A 22648-nucleotide genomic window follows, 5' to 3' on the forward strand; every position below is an offset into this window, starting at 1 on the left:
TTCCTCAGGAATGAAAAACAAATGGTAGTAATGAGCATGTTGGCTATGCTAAATAATTATATATCCACAGTGGGCTAATTTGGGAAATTTCAGAAGTAGAAATTAAATCTACACTGCAGTATCTTTAGGAATTAACATGCTATTAAAGATATTACTGAAGATAAGTCATATAAGTTCCAACTGTTTTCTGTTGCCATTTTGCACAATTTTAGGTATCAGCCATTGGTTTTCAAAAACAGATACTTAAGAAGCCTTTCTTTGATTGATGAGGGGGAAATGTGGGCACGTGAACAGACAATGCTTTATGCCAGGACCCTATTTGACCTCTGGAAAGTAGTAGTTAATTCACAACTAATGTACCAGATTTAATTAAATTATTACCAGCCTAGCTAGAAGAATTTAGAATCTAAGCTTGTGCAGCATTTTAAATTTAATAGATGGGGATTTTTTTTTGTTAATCATGGCAACTAGACTAAAAATAAATAAATTATGCTTTTAAATGATCGTAAGAATATTTGGTAATCATCAGAAATTGTAATTTTTTCCTCTTCTGCAGTACATTCTTGAGTGGGTTGATGCTACACTGTGGGATGACAGCTCAAGCATTTCATAGAAATTTGGCTATCTGAAGGAAGCATGCAAGATTTTATGATTGTGCCAAAGAGTTGGACAATGTTCTCTTGTTCTTGAACAAAGCCTCCACTGCCTCATCTGGTTGTCTTTTTATAAAAACATAACAAGGAGGTTGATGGGAGGGAAATGTGGGCACATAAACAGCCAATGCTTTATACCAGGACCCTATTTTGGCCTCTGGAAAGTAGTAGTTAATTCACAACTAATGTTCCATGTTTAATTAAATTATTACTAACCTAGCTAGAAGAATTTAGAATCTAATTTTGTGTAGCATTTTAAATTTAGTAGGCAGGGAATTTTTTGTCAATGCTGACAACTAGACTAAAATCAAGCTTCAATCAAAACTTCCTTAATTAAATTTCAGAACTTCAGTTAAGGAAATACAAAAATGGGCAGTAAAAATCGGGTGGTCCAGCCTGCCTATCCACCTGTGTGGAAATTCCTCTACAACCTCTAACGGAAATCAAGCAAACTCCTGGAAATCATAGTGACTGTCTGATATAATCTCAATGACCCCCATCTGCCTCTATCAGCAGAGAGATTTTCTGCTCTCAGCAACTCTTTGGGCCCCCATTTAAATGTTTGAAGTGAACCTGTTCTCATCAACTCTGCCAGCAACTTATTCCAGAATTCAATGACTCTCAGCAAAAAGTACCACCAAGCATGTGGTTTATTTCTATGCTTTTGTCACTTATAGTCATGTTCTCTGAAGCCCTCAAGCTTTATTATTTTCATTTATTTATTAGTGTCACAAGTTGCCTTACATTAACACTGCAATGAAGTTGCTGTGAAAATCCTTTAGACCCCACACTTCGGCGCCTGTTCGGGAGAATTTAGTATGACTGATACATCCAACCAGCACGTCTTTAAGATTGTGCGAGGAAATCCATGCAGACACAGGAAAGAACGTGTAGGCTCTGCATAAACAGTGACCCAGGCCAGGAATCGAATCTGCGGCCTTATCACTGTGAGGCAGCAGTGCTAACCACTGTGCCGCCCTGTGCTCATCTAGATCAATAGTTTATAATTTTCATTATTTTGAAGTCATCAGTTACATATCCTTGAAGTTTACATTTTATCCAAAGTAAACAAAAATTCAACATGTCTGTCATGGCAACCAAAGGCCTATAAACCAATCATCAATCCAGTGGCCCCTACTCTATATATCAGTGCTTTCATATACTATTACTATAAAGGGGATTACAAACAGACACAGTATTTAAGACGCGGCATGGATAAGTGCTTATTCGAAGAAAGGATAGTGTTTCTTGCATCATATTTAGTTGACTTGACAATATATCAAACTTGGTTTGTTTTCTCAATAGCTTAGTGGGATTGATAAAGAGCATGGTCAATGAATCATGAACTATAAAATTCATGTCCTAATTCCAACTCCTGTAGTGGGTTTGCTGGTAAGGGAGCCAGTCATATTTCCCAAATGGGCTTCTCACTGCCTTCCCACCTGCCCATGACTTGTCTGTAATTTTATGGGAAACAAGTGAGGTCTGGGAAGGGGCTGGTTGTAGGGGGAGAGAGAGAGTGGGGGAGAGAGAGAGAGAGGGGGAGAGAGAGAGAGAGTGGGGGAGAGAGAGAGAGAGTGGGGGAGAGAGAGAGAGAGTGGGGGAGAGAGAGAGAGAGAGAGTGGGGGAGAGAGAGAGAGAGAGAGTGGGGGAGAGAGAGAGAGAGAGAGTGGGGGAGAGAGAGAGAGAGAGAGTGGGGGAGAGAGAGAGAGAGAGAGTGGGGGAGAGAGAGAGAGAGAGAGTGGGGGAGAGAGAGAGAGAGAGAGTGGGGGAGAGAGAGAGAGAGAGAGTGGGGGAGAGAGAGAGAGAGAGTGGGGGAGAGAGAGAGAGAGAGTGGGGGAGAGAGAGAGAGAGAGAGTGGGGGAGAGAGAGAGAGAGTGGGGGAGAGAGAGAGAGAGTGGGGGAGAGAGAGAGAGGGAGAGAGAGAGAGAGAGTGGGGGAGAGAGAGAGAGAGAGGGAGAGAGAGAGAGAGAGGGAGAGAGAGAGAGAGAGAGTGGGAGAGAGAGAGAGAGTGGGAGAGAGAGTGAGTGGGAGAGAGAGAGAGAGAGAGAGAGAGTGAGTGGGAGAGAGAGAGAGAGAGAGTGGGAGAGAGAGAGAGTGGGAGAGAGAGAGAGTGGGAGAGAGAGAGAGTGGGAGAGTGGGAGAGAGAGAGAGAGAGTGGGAGAGAGAGAGAGAGAGAGAAGGGGAAAGAGGAGGGGGGAGAGAGAGAGGGAGAGAGAGAGAGAGAAGGGGAGAGAGGAGGGGAGAGAGAGAGAGGGGGGAGAGAGAGGGGGAAGTCAGATTATCTTGCTTGGGCCTCAGGCAAGAAAGGAGGGTTTGTGGTGTCTCCATTTGCCTCCCTTTCCAGATGGGAGAGCACCCCCCCAACTCCCAAGATGCTGCATTTCACCGCTCTCCCCTCACTCTGTAATCAAGGACCTCACACACCCCAGACATACTCTCTTCTCTCCCACCTTCTTCCATCAAGAAAAAGAGACAAAAGTCTGAGATCATGTAGCAACCAACTCAGCTGCCATCAGACTTTTTAACGGACCTACCTTATATTAAGTCGATCTTTCTCTACACCCTAAGTGTAACACTATATTCTGCACCGTCTCTTTCCTTTTCTTCTATGTACTCTATGAATGGTATGCTTTATCTGTATAGCGCGCAATAAACAATAGTTTTCAATGTATCCCAATACACGTGACAATAATAAATCAAAATCAAAATCAAACTCCATCGCTGGGGCTTCTTCTACCATCCCGGCCATGGCAGCCTATGTTTACCTAGTCGTGCGGGTTCCAGCACAGACTTGTGCGACTGTTTGGCTATCATTCCCATTGGCATTGCTCAACTGTAGAGATGACTCTTTCAGGTGGGGCCTCCTCCCGACTGAAGGACAGAGGTCCCACCTCCAGCCTATTAGTGCTCCTCAATAGGCTGTAGGGCAGCTAGCTGAATCATTGGGTGGTGGGATGGGAAATCCCAGCCTACATCGACATCTATAATCAAAACCTAATTATAGAATTGAGCCCAAAGGATTATAAGTTGTGAGGTGAGGCAAGTATCCACAGAAACCTCCGTCACATACTGAGACTCCACCTGAATCTAGAGTCGTTGAAGTTTACAGCATGGAATCAGGGCTTTCAGCCCAACTTGTCCATGACACCCAGTTTTTACCACTAAACTAGTCCCAACTGCCTGCGTTTGGCCCATATCCCTCTATACCAATCTTACCCATATATCTGTCTAAATGCTTTTTAAAAGACAAAATTGTACCTGCCTCTACGACTACATCTGGCAGCTCATTCCAGACACTTGCTACCCTGTGTATAAAAAAATTGCTCCTCTGGATCTTTTGTATTGCTCCCCTCTCACCTTAAAACTATGCCCTCTAGTTTTAGACTCCCCTACCTTTGGGCAATTTGCCCTGTGGAATTCTTCAGTGCTGTCGTAGAATCATAAAACCCTTACAGTACAGAAGGGCCATTTGGCCCATCAAGTCTGTACCAATCACAATCTCACCCAGGCCTGATTCCCATCCTTATTTATCTTTTGATTTCTAATATAACTTGAAGTACCATGCTCTTACGACCACTATCCTCCTCTAGTATTCTTTTAAAGGTTTGAAGACTGCTTTCTTTGCCCTAGGTTGAGTTTGATAACTATCATTGTTCACTTGAGAGTTATTCTATTCAAATTTGTAAAATAAAAAGTTAATGATGAGAGAAGGTGGAGAAACAAAAGATGTGTCCATAGGATTTGTATGAATGGTCATAGCAGCCATAACGTACAAGGCTATGGACAAGTGCTGAATAATGGGATTAGATTAGATAGGTGCTTCCTGGTCAATGTAGATATTTCGGGTCGAAGTGCCTCTTTTTGTGCTGTAGAACTCTACGAATATGTAATAACTTGCAATGTGGGAAGCTAAGGACAGAAGGATATCAGGTGCTGGTTAAAAAGTGGACTAGAATGTCATGGAGGGAACACTCTCCTTTGGATATTAAAGAACAAAGAAACATGCACACGCTTTCAGCAAGGATTGAAAGATAATGATCCATAACAAGAAACCTATCTCTCAAAAAAAACTCGCATTTATGTAACATTTTTCAGGACTGTCAGACATCTCAAAGCACTTTGAAGCCAAAGAAGTACTTTTGAAATTAGTCATTGATGTAGTGGAGTGATCAATTTTCCTGCAGCAAGTTCCCAAAACAGCAGTGTGACAATGATTAGATCATAAATCAACATTCTTTATTCCTGTAGTATAAATTGATGTAATAGTTTGAAATTTTCATCATGCATTTGTCCTAATGAGTTCAAGACAAAAACATCAACAATATATCTTTCTTTTCAGCAATATTCAAGTCCTGTACTGCAGAGCAACTGTTTTAATCAAAATGCGATAAAATAAAATGCCATTTCTGTTATTAACTTATAAAATTACAAGAAAATAAAATGTTTTTGACTTTTTGCTATAGGTGATAAGGTGCTCAAAGTTACAAAAGGCTGTTACAATAAAAAAAATCAAATAACGCTATTAAGAATTAGAAAAGCCACAGAGTCAGATATTTTACTGGGAGGCAGGCTTCTGGACATGAAACCTAGAAGTGTGGACTGCCCAGATATCCTGCTGAAACTAACAGGAGGATGGCTTTTGCAATTTTTCAGCCATTTCCCCAAACAACACTGGCTGAGAGAGCTTGAGACACAAGAGTGCAGCCTGGGAGCAGATAGAAGGGAAGATGTGACAGACTGATCACAGGTAGAGCCAAACTTAAAGACTGAGGGGGAAGAAGGGAAAAACATTGTGGTTAAGGCGATGAGAAAAGCATGCAAAGGAGAATCAAAAGGAGATCATGGAAATTGAGTGGATTGATCAGCTAATCACAGGAAGGGAAGTAGGTAAGCCTGCTGGGCGTGAAGGAAACACTCTCTTAGTTCTAAGTTTCAGATAAAATGAAGCAGCCGCTCAGCTTCCACCCTGCCAATAACCTTCAGGATCCCGAAGGCTCTTACTTTTCTTAACTGTTAACCACATCTCCAAGTCCGGCTATCATCCGCAAAATTTAAATTTCACTCTATATTGCAAGGCCCAAGTAATTTATAGACTTTGATAAAAGCAGCTGTCTTAGCACTGAATCTTGTGGAACACCACAGCCTAGCCATTCTCCAGTCTGAAAAATAGCTATTTATTATTATGGTTTTCTGTCCTTAAGCCAATATTTTATCCAAGCTGACACTGACCCTCCTATTCCATGAACCTAAACTTTGTTAATCAGCTTTAATGTGATACTTCATCTAACATTTTCTTAAAATCCACATTTACAGCATCCCTCATGAAATGCGATTTGCACCATGTACAATCACACTTATTGTTTCCACCTATGTATTTAAAACTAGTGGCTTCTGTTTAAATTAACCAACAAGTTTGAAGTTCATTCAGCTTGTTTGTATGAGAGTGGAGGTTACAGGTGGCTGAGCTAACTGGCCATGACATTGTGGCACAGGAAGACATTCACGTGGAGGGAGCACATAAGGATGTAGTGGTAATAGGAAAGTATAGTGAGGGGGGAGTGACAATGTTCCCTGCTCTGGGTTAGAGAGGAACTTGCAGTGGGAGGGAGAAGGGATCCATGTAGGTACCAATGACATAGGTAGAATAAGGCAAGAAGTTCTACATTTAGAGTTTGAAGAGATAGGTGGAACAGAACCTTAAGGTTTTAATCTACGGATTATTAGCTGAGCCTGTGCAAACCGGCATAGGGTGCGTAAAATTAGCCAACTTTAATGACTCTTTATTTACACATGTGCATTATTCAATACAAAATGAATGAATTAATGGCACAAATTCAAGTTAATGGGCATGACCTTATTGCCATTACAGATGCGATTTTTCGTAAGAATGGGCAAGAAAGAAAGGATGGTGGGGTAGACTTGTTAATATGAGAATAAGAAATTATCTTGGATTGGAAGCTGTAGAAGAATTCATACAGGGGAGGTAAGAAATAACAAGGGGAAGTAGTCACTGATGAAAGTAGTCTATAGGTCCCCTAACAGTAGCGAACAGATAATACGTCAGGAGGTAATGAGGGAATGTAAAAAAGCCAGTACATTAATCATGGTGACTTTAATCTTCAAGTGGATTCAGAAAGTCAACTTTACAGAAGTAGTCCAAAGATGTGTGGGTTAGGTGGATTGGCTATGTTAAATTGCCCCTTAGTGTCAGTGGGATTAGCTTTGGTAAATGCATGGAGTTATGGGGATAGGACCTGGGTGGGATTATGGTCAGTGCAGACTCAATGGGCCAAATAGCCTTCTTCTGCACTGCAGGATTTATGACTCTATGAATCTTTAACCTGGTGTTGCGAGACTTTTTTCTACGAATCTAGTCATGAGGAAGAATTCATAGATTGTATGCAGGATGGTTTCCTAGAACAGAGGCTCCCAAACTAAGGTATGCACACCCAGGAGTTTGTGGGAAGACAAGTATATTTGTCAAATTTAAAACTGTGTGTGTGTGTTTGTGTGTGTGAGCGCGCTTGCGTGAGAGAGAATGAAAGGGACAAGTGTGTGGGAAAGGGACACATGCATGTGTGTGAGAGAGAGACATGTGTGTGTATCCAATATGACTGTATCAGCTTTCCAGCATCAGTCCTACCATTAAAAATGACAAAAGACTTAATTTTCTTTTCAATAAGAAAACATTTTAGATTACCCACTTCGAAAATGAGTACTATTTCCAATAGTTAATGTTAAGGGGCCACAGAAGGTGACTTGACCAGGAAGTGAGAGGGATCCATGTGGCTGGCAGGTGTGTCTCTTCCTAATTCCTAATACATGCATAAATTATACTAGAAAAGTCTTATTTACACTTGATTTCTGTGTTGCACTCATTTCACAATTAAAAACAAAAGGGCATTACACTTTGAGATGTGCAGGGTTCTCTGTTCGAGGATATGGTTTCCAAATCTTTTCGAATCAAGGTGCTGTGGATTAATAAACAATCTCAGAATAAAGGATCCCATCTGAAACAGTGACCATTATATGTTAGAATTTGTCATTCCGTTTGAATGTGAGAAATGTGACTGAATAACAACTGTGCTAAGCTTAAATAAGGGCAATTACAAAGGGTCAAGTTGGCTGCAGTGTACTGGGAAAGGAGTTTAGCAGAAAAGACAGTGAATCAGCAATGGCAAGCATTTATGAAAGTTGTTCATGACTCACAACAAAGATATATCCCAGTGAGGAAGAAGAATTTTGGGAAGGGGATACATCAACCATGCGTAACCAAGGAAGATAATATTAAACTTAAAGAGGAAACAAAATGTAGCAAAGATGATTGGTAAGTCATAGCAAAGATGATTGGTAAGTCAAAAAGGGGGAATATTTTAAAAACCAATAAAAGATGACCAAAAATAATAAAGGGGGAGAAGATAAACTGAGGGTAAACTAGAAAATAATATAAAATTGGACAGTAAGAGCTTCTTTAAAGGACAGTAAAAGGAGAACATGGGTCCTTTAGAGAATGAATCATAGAAGCGCAGTAGGAGGCCATTCTGCCCTATCAAGTCAGCACCAACTCCCTGACACAGTACCACACCAGGCCCTCTCCCCCACATTTACCATGGTCAATGCATCCAACCCACTCATTTTGGGACACCAAAGAGCAATTGAGCATGGCCAATCCAACTAACCTGTACATTTTTGGACTGTGGGAGAAAATTGAAGCACCTGGAGGAAACCCATGCAGACATGGGGAGAAAATACAAACTCCACAAAGTCACCAAGGCCAGAAATTGAACCTGGGTCCCTGAAGCTATGAGGCAGCAGTGCTAACCACTATATCACTATGCTTGTGAATCGTGCCCAAGACTGGAGAAATAATAATGGGGAATCAGGGAATGATAAAGGAATTACGCAAGTACTTTGCATCAGTCTTCATGGTAGAAAATACTAATAAGCATTCCAAAAATACTAAGTAATCAGGGGGAAAAGGAGGGGGTGGGGGAAGAATAAATAAATACAACAATCACTGAAGAAAACGTACTAGGGAAACTAATGGGACTAAAGGCCGATAAGTCCCCTAGACTGATATGTTTTCTTGACCTGATGGGTTGCATCCTAAGCTATTAAACAAAGTGGCCGCAGATATGGTGGATGCACTGAAAGTAATTTTCCAATGATTCTTAAATTCTGGAAAAGTCCCAGAGGATTGGAAAATTGTTCTTATTCAAAAGGTGAGAGGACAAAAAAAAACAGGCCAATTAGCTTAACATCTGACATTGGGAAAATGTTTAGAGTTCATTATAAAGGATGTTATATCAGAGCATTTAGAAATACATAATATAATCAAGCAGAGTCAGCATGGTTTCATGAAGAGAAAATCATGCCTGACAAATTTATTAGAATTCTTTGAGGTGGTAACAAGCAGCATAAATAAAAAGGGAACCAGTGGATGTATTTCCACAAGAGTTCGATAAGGTACTGCACAAAAAGCTAAGAGCCCATGGTGTTCATGTAGAGACATTCAATGTCAATTATGGCGCGCCTACCTCCAAGTCAAATGGTTACAACACTAATTCATCTCAGGGATTGATTTTTGCTTAGTTTGAATCTTCAAATTCAGATATTTAGCTCACAGAATCTGTTCCAAAATTCTGAATCAGACATGAAGAAAATTAAAATAATCCATAGACTGGCCAGCACATCAAACAGCAAGGAGCACAGCATTATGCCAAACAGATCTCATTCTCCAACAATACAATTAAAAAAAGTAGTGCCTAAACTGCCTCTGGTATGTTTGTAACTCTCTTCTCAACATTGAAGCAGTGGAATTGCCAGGGCATCAGGGACAGCTTGCTCCTAGCTTTGGCTGCTTGAAGAGCGAGCATTGTTGCTCAACTTCCTAATGTGGTTGGCTCCTTGGATTTGCTCCAGTGCAAGTCAACTAATTCTTCTAGAAAGTTCTTTCAATGTTTCTGTTCACCTTTTCAAATCTGGCATGAAAAACTTTTTCTTACTTGGAAATAGTCTTGAATTAAGAGGGACAAACCATATTAATTTACATTAAAAACAAAAGGTCTGCATCATTTGCAGAACTTGAAGCTGTAAGAAAAGGCATTACTTTTTGGGGGCGGGACCCACTGCCAGCAGGGGAGTCCGTGAAGTCTGTGGTGCTTCTTTGCAGGAAGGTCAGCCAAACCACATGCCAACCAGGCAGTGGCAAGGCAAATGGCAGGCCTACCTCTGGGAAAAAAATCTCCAGGAGCAGGGGATACCACCTACTGAGAGCTACTACTAATCAAAAGGTTAGTGACTGGCTAGTGACAATATGGCTGCAGTTTTGCCTGTTCTGCATGCTGCACGTTGACAGACCTGTCCACCACTGAATTAACATTTCAGACTCTCCCAAAACTATCCCTGAGTATGTCCTGTACCACCCGCAGAACAGACTCTCCAGAAGCAATAGCACAATACAGTCAGGAGGGGGTGGCCCTGGAGTCCTCAGCATCGGCTCCTGCCACTATGTGGTTTCATAAAATCAAGTCAAACATGTGCAAAGAAGCCTCATGTTGATCACAACCCACTGTGTACTCTCAATTGATGAAGCAGAGCTTCGCCATGTTGTGTACCACTTGAAGTAGTATTGAAAATTAGCAAGGCACAGAATGTACTGAGGTGGGGGACCTCAGTGCCCATCACCGTAGTTGCCAAACTAATTGAGACAGCCAACCTAAGCAATAAACCTACATGGCCTCATCTTCACCTAGTTATCTGCGGCAAATTAACCTTTCCATAAAGTATGGGTAGGAGTGACAATGGCACAATCTTTGTACGGACAAAGTACCCTTTGTATATTCAGATTGTGAATGTTCAGGGAGCCTCCCCCTCCCATTAGTTAATAATCACCAACATTCACTAGATGTGACAAGATTGCAGAGATTTATGAATGTACATGCTACCACACAAGTTGTGGTTGAGGACACCCTTCATCGCACTGTGTGGCACTATTGCCAAGCTGAACAGATTGATTCTGAAAAGATCAAAACTGAGCATTCATAAGGTACTGTGGACATCAACTACAGTGAATTGTAAAGCATTGTAATTTGAACTAAATGTTTAACAAATTTCTCATTCAACAATTACAATCAAAGCAGATGACTAATCTTGTTTCAAGGAGTTGGGAAGTCCAGGAGGAGCATCTGGAGTATCTAAATACAAGATACCAGTTTGGTGAAGCTTCAATTAAGGAGTACATGAATGCTAAATAATGGAAGCAGCATGTGATAGACAGAGCAATGTGATCCCATAACTAATGGATGAGATCAAAGCAATGCAATCAAAGCAATGTGAGTTATCTTGAACACTTAAAACAACCAATGGAAGGGAGGAGGATGAGGCGGCTCCTTGAATATTCCCATCGTCAATGATGGTGGAACCCAGCATGCGAGTGTAAAAGACAAGGCTGAAGCATTTAGCTAGAAGTGTTGTGTGGCTGATATATCTCAGCCTCCTTCCAAGATCACCACCATCACAGCTGCCAGACTTTAGCCAATATGATTCATTCCACATGATCGAGAAATAGCTGAACACATTGGACTGACAACAGTCAAGATATATTGCTGAAGGTTTGAGTTCCAGACACTGTACCCCAAGCCAAGCTGGTCCAGTACAGCTACAACACTCTTCCCAGAAAGCAGGACAAATCCAATCCAGTCAATTATACTGCCTTATCAGTCTACTCGCAAGCAACAACAAAGTGATGAAAGGTGTTGTCTACAGTGCTGTCAAACAGCACTTACCAATGATCTATTCACCAATGTCCAGTTCTAGTTCTACCACTGCCAATTGATTCTGGGTCTCATTACAGCCTTTGTCCATACATAAAATGAAATGTGCTCCAGAGGTGATGTGAGAATGACTACACTTAACACTGAGGCAACATTTGACTGAGTGGGACATCCAGAACCAGAATAAAATTGAAGTCAACGGAGGTCAGGAAGAAAACTTGTTATTGGTTGAAGTCATGTCAAGCATAAAGGAAGGATTTGGTGGCCAGTCATCTTGACCCCAAACACACTTCTGCAGAAGTTCTCTCAGGGCAGCATCCTAGGCACAAACATCTTCAGTTTCTACCCATCCTCCATCATTAGGTCAAAAAAATAGGATCTCTCATAATGATTGCAGAGCATCCAATTCCATTTCCAGTTTGTTGAATAATAAAGCAGTCTGCTGAAATGAAGTATGATCTAGACAACACATTCACGCTTGGACTGATTAATGAGAAGCAACATCTGGGGCACTCAGATACTATCTCCAACAAGGGAGAATTTAACCATCTCACTTTAATACTCAATGGCATTACTCTCGCTATTGAAAAGCCTACCAATAACATCCTACAGGTCACCACTGACCAGTCAAATAAATACTGCAGATACAGGAGCAGGTCAGATCCTAGAGGTTCTGTGGCAAGTGATTCATCCCTAGACTTCTCAATGCTTTTCACCCACTAACAAAACATGTGACAGAATAATCTCCACTTACTTGAATGACTGCAGCTCCAACAATCATGAATCTTGACATTGAACAAGATAAAGCAACCCACTTGCTATCCCAACCATCATTTTCGAGAATATTCACCTCTTTCTACTATCCGTGCACCATCCACAACATATACTGTAGCAAAATGTCAAGGCTTCTTCAAAAGCTGCTCTCAAGCCATTACCCTCTATCATCTAGAAAGACAAAAACAGCAAGGACATGGGACTGCCACCACCTCCAAGTTTCCCTTCAAGTTACACTTTGTACAGCTTTGGAATAATATTGCAAATTATTGCTTGGTCAATATCCTGGACTTCCCTACTTAACAGTATTGTAAGAGTATCTTCACTACATGTACTGCAACAGCTATCTTTCTTAATTGCAATTGGAGATGAGCAATAAATGACGACCTGGCCTGCAACACCTGCATCTTATGAATTAATAAAAAAGATCGGGGTTTTCAAGAGACACCTTCACAACTGGCATCAATTTGAAGCAAATGTGGATAGGATGTTTAATTCCTTTGTGGAGCTTGCTGTTTTAAAATCGTGTAATCATAATATTTAAATCTCAGAGACATTTATTTTAAAACTTCAACTAGTCCCTTCAAAATACTGCAGTTAATAGAGAAAGATATAATTATGCGGAAACTGCTTTATTTAGACCTCAAGAATATTATCCAGAACTTGGAATAAGGCAGGCATCAAATGATGTGGAGAGAGTAGTTGGAACAGGAGGTACTTTTGTGGCAATCCTCCTGCAAGTCACACATCATTATGACTTATTACTGTTCCTGCAGTGTTGCCTGGTCAAATTCTTAGAGCTTCCTACCCAATAGTACTGTGGGAGCTCTTCACCACATGACTGCAGTGGTTTAAGGCCACAGCTCACCACTATCTCTCAAGGGCATTTAGGAATAGGAAGTAAATCCTAATGTTGTCATCAATGTCCACGTTCTCATGAATGAATAAACAAAAACACTTTTGTTTTCAATTATTCTGCCTGCGGTTTTGGCAGTAACACCAAAGTAAATATGTACTACCTGGAAACATGGAACTAGAAAACCACACATTGGGAATACGGAGCATAACAGCAAAGAAAAAGCAGCTAATGATTATTTTAAAGGAAACATTACTTTCTGGAAGGGAGGAGGTGTTGGAGGGTTAGTATATGTGTCTGTATTGGTGTGTAGTGGTGAAAATGAGTGAGAAGACAGACTGGACAAGAAGCAAACTCATACTCAGCCCCACCCACTTGATCTGTCATTCACTCCCACAACTCCTCAGTCAGGATCTTCACTGCAGATTTTTCTCACTTAAATTGACCAATGAGAAAAATGCAGAAACATAGCATTTTGTACTACGATAAACTGAATATCAACAAAAGTTGAGCTGTTACTAAAAGTAACAATTTGAGCAAATGTAAAACAATGCAGAATATTAATTCAAGTTAAAAAGTGTTAATTTTTTGAAAACCAAACACACAACCATTCTTCCCCCACACACACAGCCCTGCCTCTTCCCAAACAAAGCAACATCCTCTCCCCACACGCACACAAACTCCCTGCCACACAGAACAATACCCTCTCTCCACACACACACCCCTCTCCCTATCCCATCTGCCGCACACAAACACAGCTTCCCCTACAAACACATACCCTCCCATCCACATACAGCTTTCCCCACACACGCCCCATCCTCCCAACACATGCACACACAGACTCTTCTCCACATGCACAGAGCAACACCCTCTCTCCACACACAGCAACACCCTCCTTCCACGTGTGTGCGCGCGTGCGTGCACACACACACAAAATAGTAGTTAACTTACATTTTTACCTGTGTGTCACATTGCCATGGAGACAAGTGGAACTTGGTGAGATTCTGGTTTTACGTTTAGCACAATAAATTCAGTTAGGACATATCCACAGGTTAGACTTGTTAACGTTTGGAAAAACATCAGCTTTGAGTCTTATGTAATTTGCAGCTCCTTGGAAGTCCAGGGATAAATGGATCATAACAGAGGGAAAAGCTAGATTCTGCTCAACCATAGTGCCGCAAAAAGCATTGGGAGCAATCTGTAAGTAGTGTGAGGTACATGAGAATTAGGAGGAGTAGACCATTTGGCTCCTTGACCTTCTCAGCAATTTGATAAGATCATGGTCGATCTGACTGAAACCTCAACTCCACTTTCCTGTCTGCTCCCCTGTATCTTTTTATTCCCTTGTTGATCAGAAATCTATCCAACTCAGCCTCAATGACTGTGCTTCCACTGCTGAATAGGGAAGAGAATTCCAAACTAACCACCCTCAGAAAAAAAATTCTCCTCATCTCCATCTTAAATAGAAGACCCCTAATTTCTAAACTGTATCCCTTACTTCCAGGTTCCCCACAAGGGAATCATGAGCTCAGCATTCATCCTGTCAAGTCCCTTCAGGGTCTTGCATTCTCATCCTAAACTGGGCACAAATAATAGAGGGCAGGACAGTTGCAAAACAATGGTGGATGTTCAGGGAGATTTTGAAGATCTCTCAATTAAAGTATATTCCTGAGAGGAAAAGGAATTGTAAAAGGAAGAAAAACGGTCCATAGCTAGACAAGGAAATCAAAGAGGACATAAAGGCAAAAACTAGGGCATTCATACTGCAAAAACTAATGGCAAGCTGAAGGATTGGGAGAATTTTAAGTTTCAGCAAAAGGCTACTAAAAATAGAATCAAAAGAGCTGAGATGAACTATGAAAGGAAACTAGCAGAAAACTTAAACACAGAAACCAAAAGCTTCTACAAGCATAGAAAGAGGAAGCAAGTAGCTAAAGTAAATGTTGATCCCTTAGAGGATGATACTGGTAAGGTATTAATGGGAAACACAGATGTAGGAGGCATTAAACCAATATTTTGCCTCTGCCTCCACAGCTGAGAATAATGAAAATTTTCCAAAAACTGTAGTTAACGTAAAGCAACTTGGTGCAATAACCATCATAGGGAGAGGGTACTGAATAAACTAATGGGATTAAAGGCAGCTAAGTCTTTGGGACCTGATGGTCTGCACCCTAGGGTATTAAAAGAGGTGGCAGCAGAGATAGTGAATGCTTGGTTGTGATATTTCAAAATTCCGTGGAATCTGGTAAGATCCCAGTGGATTGGAAACATGCTAATGTGATACCCCTATTCAAAAGGGGAGAGAGGCAAAAATTAGGAAACTATAGGCCAGTTAGTTTGACCTCTGTGGTGGGAAAGTTGCTGGAATCAATCATTGAGGAGGAGATGACTGAGCATTTGGAAAGACAAAGCTCAATCCACCATTGTCAGCATGGTTTTATGAAGGGAAACTCTTGTTTGACAAACTCGCTCGAGTTCTTTGAGGGTGTAACCAGCACAGTGGATAGTGAGGAGTCTATGGGTGTGGTATATCTAGACTTCTGGAAGGCATTTGACAAGGTACCACATAAAAGACTGATCCAGAAAGTGAAATCACAGGGGATTGAGGATAAAGTACTAGATTGAATTGAGGATTGGATGACCGACAGAAAACAAAGGGCTGGGATAAATAGGTCCTTCTCTGGCTGATAAAATATAACAGGCGGGGTGCCGCTAGGGTCAGTCCCCGGACCTCAACTGTTTACAATCTATATAAATGATCTGCAAGCAAGGACAGGAGTGTAACATAGCAGAATTTGCAGATGATACTAAAATAAGAACATAAGAAATAGGAGCAGGAGTAGGCCATCTAGCCTTTCGAGCCTGGCCCGCCATTCAACAAGATCATGGCTGATCTGAAGTGGCTCAGTTCCACTTTCCCGCCCTCTCCCCATAACCCTTAATCCCCTTGCCTACCAAAAACCTATCTACCCGTGTCTTAAATATATTTAGCAAGGTAGCCTCAACCCCTTCAACGGGCAGAGAATTCCAGAGATTCACCACCCTTTGAGTGAAGCAGTTCCTCCTCAACTCTGTTATAAACTGCTCCCCCCTTATCTTGAGGCTGTGCCCTCTAGTCCTGCTGTCCTTTCTGAGCAGGAAGAACCTCTCCACCTCTACCCTATCCATCCCTTTCAACATCTTATACGTCTCAATGAGATCTCCCCTCATCCTTCTAAACTCTAACGAGTACAAGCCCAGTCTATTCAGCCTCTCCTCAAAGCTCAACCCCCTCAACTCCGGTATCAGCCTAGTGAACCTCCTCTGCACTCCCTCCAAGGCCAAAATATCCTTGCGCAGGCGTGGCGACCAAAACTGCACACAGTACTCCAGCTGCAGCCTTACCAGTGCCCTGTACAGTTGCAGCAAGACCTCCCTACTTTTATATTCAATCCCCCTCGCTATGAAGGCCAGCATCCCATTTGCCTTCCTGACCACCTGCTGCACCTGTAGGCTGGGTTTTTGCGACTCATGCACAAGGACCCCCAGGTCCCTCTGCACCGTAGCATGCTGCAGCTTTTCGCCTTGTAAGTAGTAGTCCTTCCTACCATTATTCCTACCAAAGTGTATAACTTCACACTTGCCAACATTGTATTCCATCTGCCAGGTCCTCGCCCACTCGCTCAGCCTATCTAGATGCCTCTGCAGACTTTCCACACCCTCCACACAATTTGCCGTCCCACTGATCTTTGTGTCATCAGCAAATTTCGACATCTTACACTCGGTTCCCTCCTCCAGATCATCTATATAAATGGTAAATAGCTGAGGCCCCAGCACCGATCCCTGGGGCACTCCACTAGTCACCAACCGCCAATCCGAATAGCACCCATTGACACCCACTCTCTGCCTCCTATCTGACAGCTAATCCCCTATCCACGCTAACACCCTACCCCCAACTCCATGCCCCCTAACCTTCTGTAACAACCTTTTGTGCGGCACCTTATCAAACGCCTTCTGAAAATTGAGAAACACCACATCCACCGGTTCCCCTCTTTCTACCGCACTAGACACATCCTCATAGAATTCCAATAAATTCGTCAGACACGACTTCCCCTTACCGAAACCGTGCTGCGTCTGCTCTATCAAACAATTCTTCTCAAGATGCCTCGCTATTTTCTCCTTGACTACGGATTCAAGCATTTTTCCTACAACAGACGTTAAATTAACCGGCCTATAATTCCCTGCCTTTTGCCTGCTACCCTTTTTAAACAGTGGCGTAACATTGGCCGTTTTCTAATCTTCCAACACTTCCCCGGAATCCAGCGAGGTTTGGAAAATAATCACCAAGGCATCCACTACCACCTCCACCATTTCCTTCAGAACCCTTGGATGCATTCCATCCGGTCCTGGGGACTTGTCCACCATCAGTCCCTCTCATCTGTCGAGCACTGCCTCTCTAGTAACAACGATTTCATTCAGGCCCTCCACTCCTACCATCTTTCCATTGTTGACACCCGGCAAACTATTTGCGTCCTCCTCCGTGAAGACCGAAGCAAAATTAGATGGGAAAGCAGGCAGTGAAGAGGATATAAAGAGTCTACAGACGGATATTGATAGATTAGGAGAATGGGTCAAAATTTGGCAGACGGAGTTTAATGTGGATAAGTATGAGGTTATCCATCTTGGCAGAAAAAAAATAGAAAGGCAAATTATTACTTAAATGGAAAGCAGATTCAAAATGCGTCCAGGCAGGGGGATCTGGGTGTCCATGCTCATGAATTGCAGAAAGTTGTTACGTAGGTGCAGCACATAATAAAAAGCCAAATGGGATGTTGGCATTTATCGCAAAAACTCTGGAGTATAAAAATGGAGAAGTGTTGTTGCAATTACACAGAGTATTGGTGAGACTACATCTGGAGTATTGAGTCCAGTTTTGGTCCCCTTATTGGAGGAAAAACATGGTAACTTTGGAGGCAGTTCAAAGGAAATTTACCAGGGATAAAAAGGTTGATGCATGAAGAGAGATTAAGCAGTTTGGGCTTGTAGTCACTGGAGTTCAGAAGGACGAGAGGGAGTCTGATCGAGGTATATAAAATTTTAAAAGGGATTGATAAAGTAAATGTAGACAAATGTTTCCTCTTGTGGGGCAATCTGGAACAGGAGGTCACAAGTATAGGCTGTGAGGCTGTAGCTTTAAAACTGAGATGACAAGGAACTGCTCACAAAGGGTGCTGAATTTGTGGAACTCACTGCCCCATAGCACAGTGGAGTCTGAATCATTGAATGGTTTCAAGAGGGACATAGACATATTTCATAATAAAAAGGGAAAGAAGGATATGGGGAACAGGTGGGGAGATGGATTTGAGACCTGGGAGAGATCTGCCATGAGCAGGCTTAAAGGGTTGATTTGCCTACTTCTGCTTCTAATTCTTATGTTCCTGTCCTTTTAAACTCCAATTGGTATTGACCCATCCTGCTCAACCATTCCCAAGATAGCCCTTAATCCCAAGAATAATTGAGTGAACTTTCGCTGAATTGCTTCTAATGCAACTATATCCCCTTTTTAAGTTAGGAGATCAAAACTGTACACAATACTTCAGGTACGACCTAATTAAGGCCTTGTACAGCTGCAGCACTACTTCCCTACACTTATATTGGATTCCCCTTGCGATAAACACAAACATTCAATTTGCCTCCCTAATCACTTACTGTACCTGCAACCAACCTTTTCGATTCATGAACCAGGACACCCAGATTTCTCTGGTACCATAGAGTTCTGCCATCTCTCTCTATTTAAATAATACTAATTTTCAATTCATTCTGCCAATGTCAACGAGTTCACATTTTCCCACTTTATAATCCACGTGCTAAATTTTGGCCCACTCACTTAACCCAAGTCCCTTTGTAGATTCTTTATTTACTCTTGACATTGAGCTGCCTTTGCGTCATCAGTAAATTTAGTTGATATATTCCATGTCTTTACCCTATAGGCTCTCAGTGCTGATTCATGTGGCAGTAACTGCTTACCAACCCTGGCTTAGATATATGTTGCATTTAAGTTGTAAACATTGTATGTTCCATGTACTATGCTCGTATTAAATGAGAGCTGGTTTTCAGCTCTGTTGAACTGGAAATAAAAACAGCATGCCAGCTCAAATAAGATTAACATTCAAAAAAAGCTGAATACCTCACTTACTGTAGCATAACTTTGCTACAGTTCACCACACAAATCAGTAGAACCAACTTTAATAAAACATACATATTGTTGAAATAACTTTAAAATTTAGAGGTGCCAGCACAACTTCATTTTCTCACCGTTATAAAATGCACCACCTTTAGTCCACATGTACTAACTACAGAGGTCTGTTTTCCTTGTCCTCATTTTCGCTATAGCTATAAACTAGCAACTTCAACAACTTGAAGGAGGAAAATGTAAAAATACGAAGTTGCTTATAAAACTAGCCCTACGCAATGCTGTATTATTTAGATAATACCGACCAGTTGCTATGCAAATAAGTTCTTTGAAATGAGCAGGAGGGCTGTAAAATTCCACTCCACAAAGGTGACATTTCGTGCCAGATTTATTCTTTGTTTTTGTGCTTCAATTCCATTTTTGTGGCTGCTCTTCCCTGCTCCATTAACCACTTTCTCATCTATATCCCAAATCAAAAGTTATTTATTATCTCTACACATATTTATTATCTCTTCACAAGTTTTAAGTATTGGCTTTTAAAAAAGTGAATGTTGAAATGTAAATATAAAAATGCTAGAAATATACAGCTACATCCTTCAGCATCTGAAAACTTGGGGGTGGCGGGGGTAAGTTGCAGTAGATGATAGGTTAATGTATAGTCCTGTTAGCTCAGCTGATGGATAATGCAATTCTTAGTCCCAACATCATAGCTTTCAGTCCCACACTGAGTAACTAATGTTCCCCATGATGAGAGGCTGAATAATTTATATTCAGATTATCTGGCTTTTAACAGAATGAGAGGCAATCACATCGAAACATACAAGGTTTTGAAACTAGTATCCCCCGGCTGGGGAATCTAGAACATGGGGACACAGTTTCAGGATAAGGGGCTGACCATTTAGGACTCAGATGAGGAGGATTTCTTCTCTCAGAGTCGTAAATCTTTGGAATACTCTACCTCAAGGGGGTCGTGGAGCACCATCATCAAACATACTTAAGGTTGAGATAGAGATTTTCGGTCTCTCAGGGAATCAAGGGATATAAGGAATGGATGGAAAAATGGAATTGAAGCTCAAGGTTAGCCATGATCTTCATATTCAGTGGTGGAATACGTTCAACTAGTATGACCTTCTCCTGCTCCTACTTCTTATGGTTCATGTAGAGACGGTTCTGTTCTACTGCTTCTAATGAAGGATTCTTATGTACCACATTTAACCTGCTTGTCTTCTTTCCAAATGCTGACAGACTACTTTGGATTTTAAGGATTGTCTGTTTTTATTTAAGCTTGGTGTTGCAGTTTCTGGTGAATGATGATTTAACATAGACAATTCTTAAAAATTGCTGAATGAGTGTGCAACTTCAATATTTCGTTCAGCACAGGCTTTTAGAATAATAGAAAATTCTTCTTAAATGAAAACACGGAAACAAAAGTGTCAGGTATTTTTAAATGTTTCTCCAATTTTGAACAAAATAACCCAGAGGTTTGTTAAAATACTTCAAATTTCCACATGTATTGAGAGTGCATAGATTAATGTAACATTCTGCAACTTTGTTGTGTTATTATTAGATCTTATTACTGGGAGAAAAGAAGAGTTATGTAAAGTGCATTATTGGCAGTCTTCATATAACATACATACTACTCTCAATATAATCATAAAAAGACACTTAGGAACAAACTGCATTAAATTAAAACACTTTGCAATTGCTTTATGTATTCCTCTTGAGAGGAATTAGATGCTCACCTTTGAATTCCTGCCAGCAGTTCTTTCACAGCAGGCATCAACCTCTGCAGGCTCTGAAATGCTTCCTCAGGAAGTGGCAGCTTGCTGTCAACTACAACAGCTAATGAGTTGTGAGGAAGGTTGAAGGTTGCAAAAATTAACGAGCTGGTGAAAAAAATTGAAAATTTAAATCTCAAAATTGCATGTATTGTCACACAAGATCAAAAAACTAGCAATGATTTACTTAATCAAGCACAAAGTATTCCTTTATTATTCATTTATTTACAGGATTTCTCACTCAAGTTAAAATAGCATGGGATTTTTTTAAAGTTGAGAGTCATTAAGCAGATTGTAGATTCTTGGAATTCCATTCAGTAGTTTATGTGTTTGTCACATTCTTTCAGTAAATGCCATTATTGATTGTTTACATTTCACATTAGATTTCAAGCATGCACAGGAATCTCTCCAACATTATCCACAATATAACAGTCTTTATCATCCTTAATACACAAGGTTCATCATTCAGTTTGCTAGTCCAGTCAACATCAAAACATATCATGGCAGTGCACAGCAAACTTACTGTTTTGGGAAACAACCAAGAATGTGCCTAAATCAAAACTGTGTCCTATTTTGACTAATATGTACTTGCATGATTAACAGCACACACTGGCTTTTCTTACCTGTATTTGTTTATTATATTCCATACATTCTCAAAGGTGGCCCAGATTTGTTGACTTCTGTTCACGTCTGCAGAGTTTTCCACCTCTGACATGGGATGCCCACCATTACAGTTGAATGGAAATAGAGTTACATTTCTTTCTGAATCAGGATTCAAAGGTGGCTCAACTAAAATTTCCAACTTTTCAGAAGGCTCTTCTGACTTCTCTGATGATTTTGACATTAGTTCATTTTTGCTGCCATCCTTCATAACATGAGTGAAAAAAATGATTTTTTTAGAACTACAAATCTCAAATATTCATGTGGTTTTTATTGATCATTTTCTCTTTTCACTGGGGGAGACATACGGACTATATTGCCTAGTTGTGGTTCCGTCTGTATTGGATATCCAACTTTCAATTCATAGCTCTAATGACCATTCCTCCTAAGTTTGACTCTTCGAATCTGGATAGGCATGAATCCTTAATCCTCATCCACATCCATGCACTTTCGAGCAGAACTAACTGGATGGAGATTATGTATGTGATTTAAATAAAAGGCAGATTTACACACCAAATACAGACAGAGTGACACCTTGGTCAGCAGGCACCAGTGCAAATTTGCAAGAGAAGGCCACAGCCAGGGACTATGGTAAGGAACCTTGGCAATTAGTAGTGGAACTGACCGTGACTGAGGGGGCAGGATAGCCTGGCACATGGAAGCCCAAGATCTCAAAACCTAAAACTTCAAAATTAAAATCAAAACATCTTCAAGGTCAAATCTGGCTCAGATGATTCTCAATATATTTTGCCTGACAAAGGAGCCAAAACTGTCTTCCATTCTCATGCAGTTCACAGCTTGAAATTACAGAACAAGTCCTGACTGCATCATTGGATCCAATCTGCATATTTGAAGTAGGAACCTGCTTCCCATCTGTAGATGCCCCATTCTCCTGTTCAAAAAAGCACGTTAAAAGAGGCAATAGTAAGAAGGAAGCAAAATTAGAGTGGATAAGTGACTCCGGTTATTTTGACCCT

General features: G+C 41.1%; 1 protein-coding gene across 2 annotated transcripts in view; it reads right to left on the reverse strand.

The window, feature by feature from the left end:
* swt1 (SWT1 RNA endoribonuclease homolog) overlaps positions 1-22648 on the reverse strand; it is a 102642-nt gene that overhangs the window by 13375 nt on the left and 66619 nt on the right. For both annotated transcript variants that reach the window (XM_080195737.1, XM_080195738.1), the window contains exons 15-16: positions 21635-21876; positions 20976-21119 (exon numbers count right to left, since the gene is read on the reverse strand). In XM_080195737.1, the coding sequence (XP_080051863.1) occupies positions 20976-21119; positions 21635-21876 (386 nt within the window). The remainder of the gene's footprint in view (positions 1-20975; positions 21120-21634; positions 21877-22648) is intronic.

Source organism: Carcharhinus amblyrhynchos, chromosome 9 (genome assembly GCF_965287045.1).
Source record: "Carcharhinus amblyrhynchos chromosome 9, sCarAmb.v2.hapA, whole genome shotgun sequence".
NCBI classification, from domain to species: domain Eukaryota; kingdom Metazoa; phylum Chordata; class Chondrichthyes; order Carcharhiniformes; family Carcharhinidae; genus Carcharhinus; species Carcharhinus amblyrhynchos.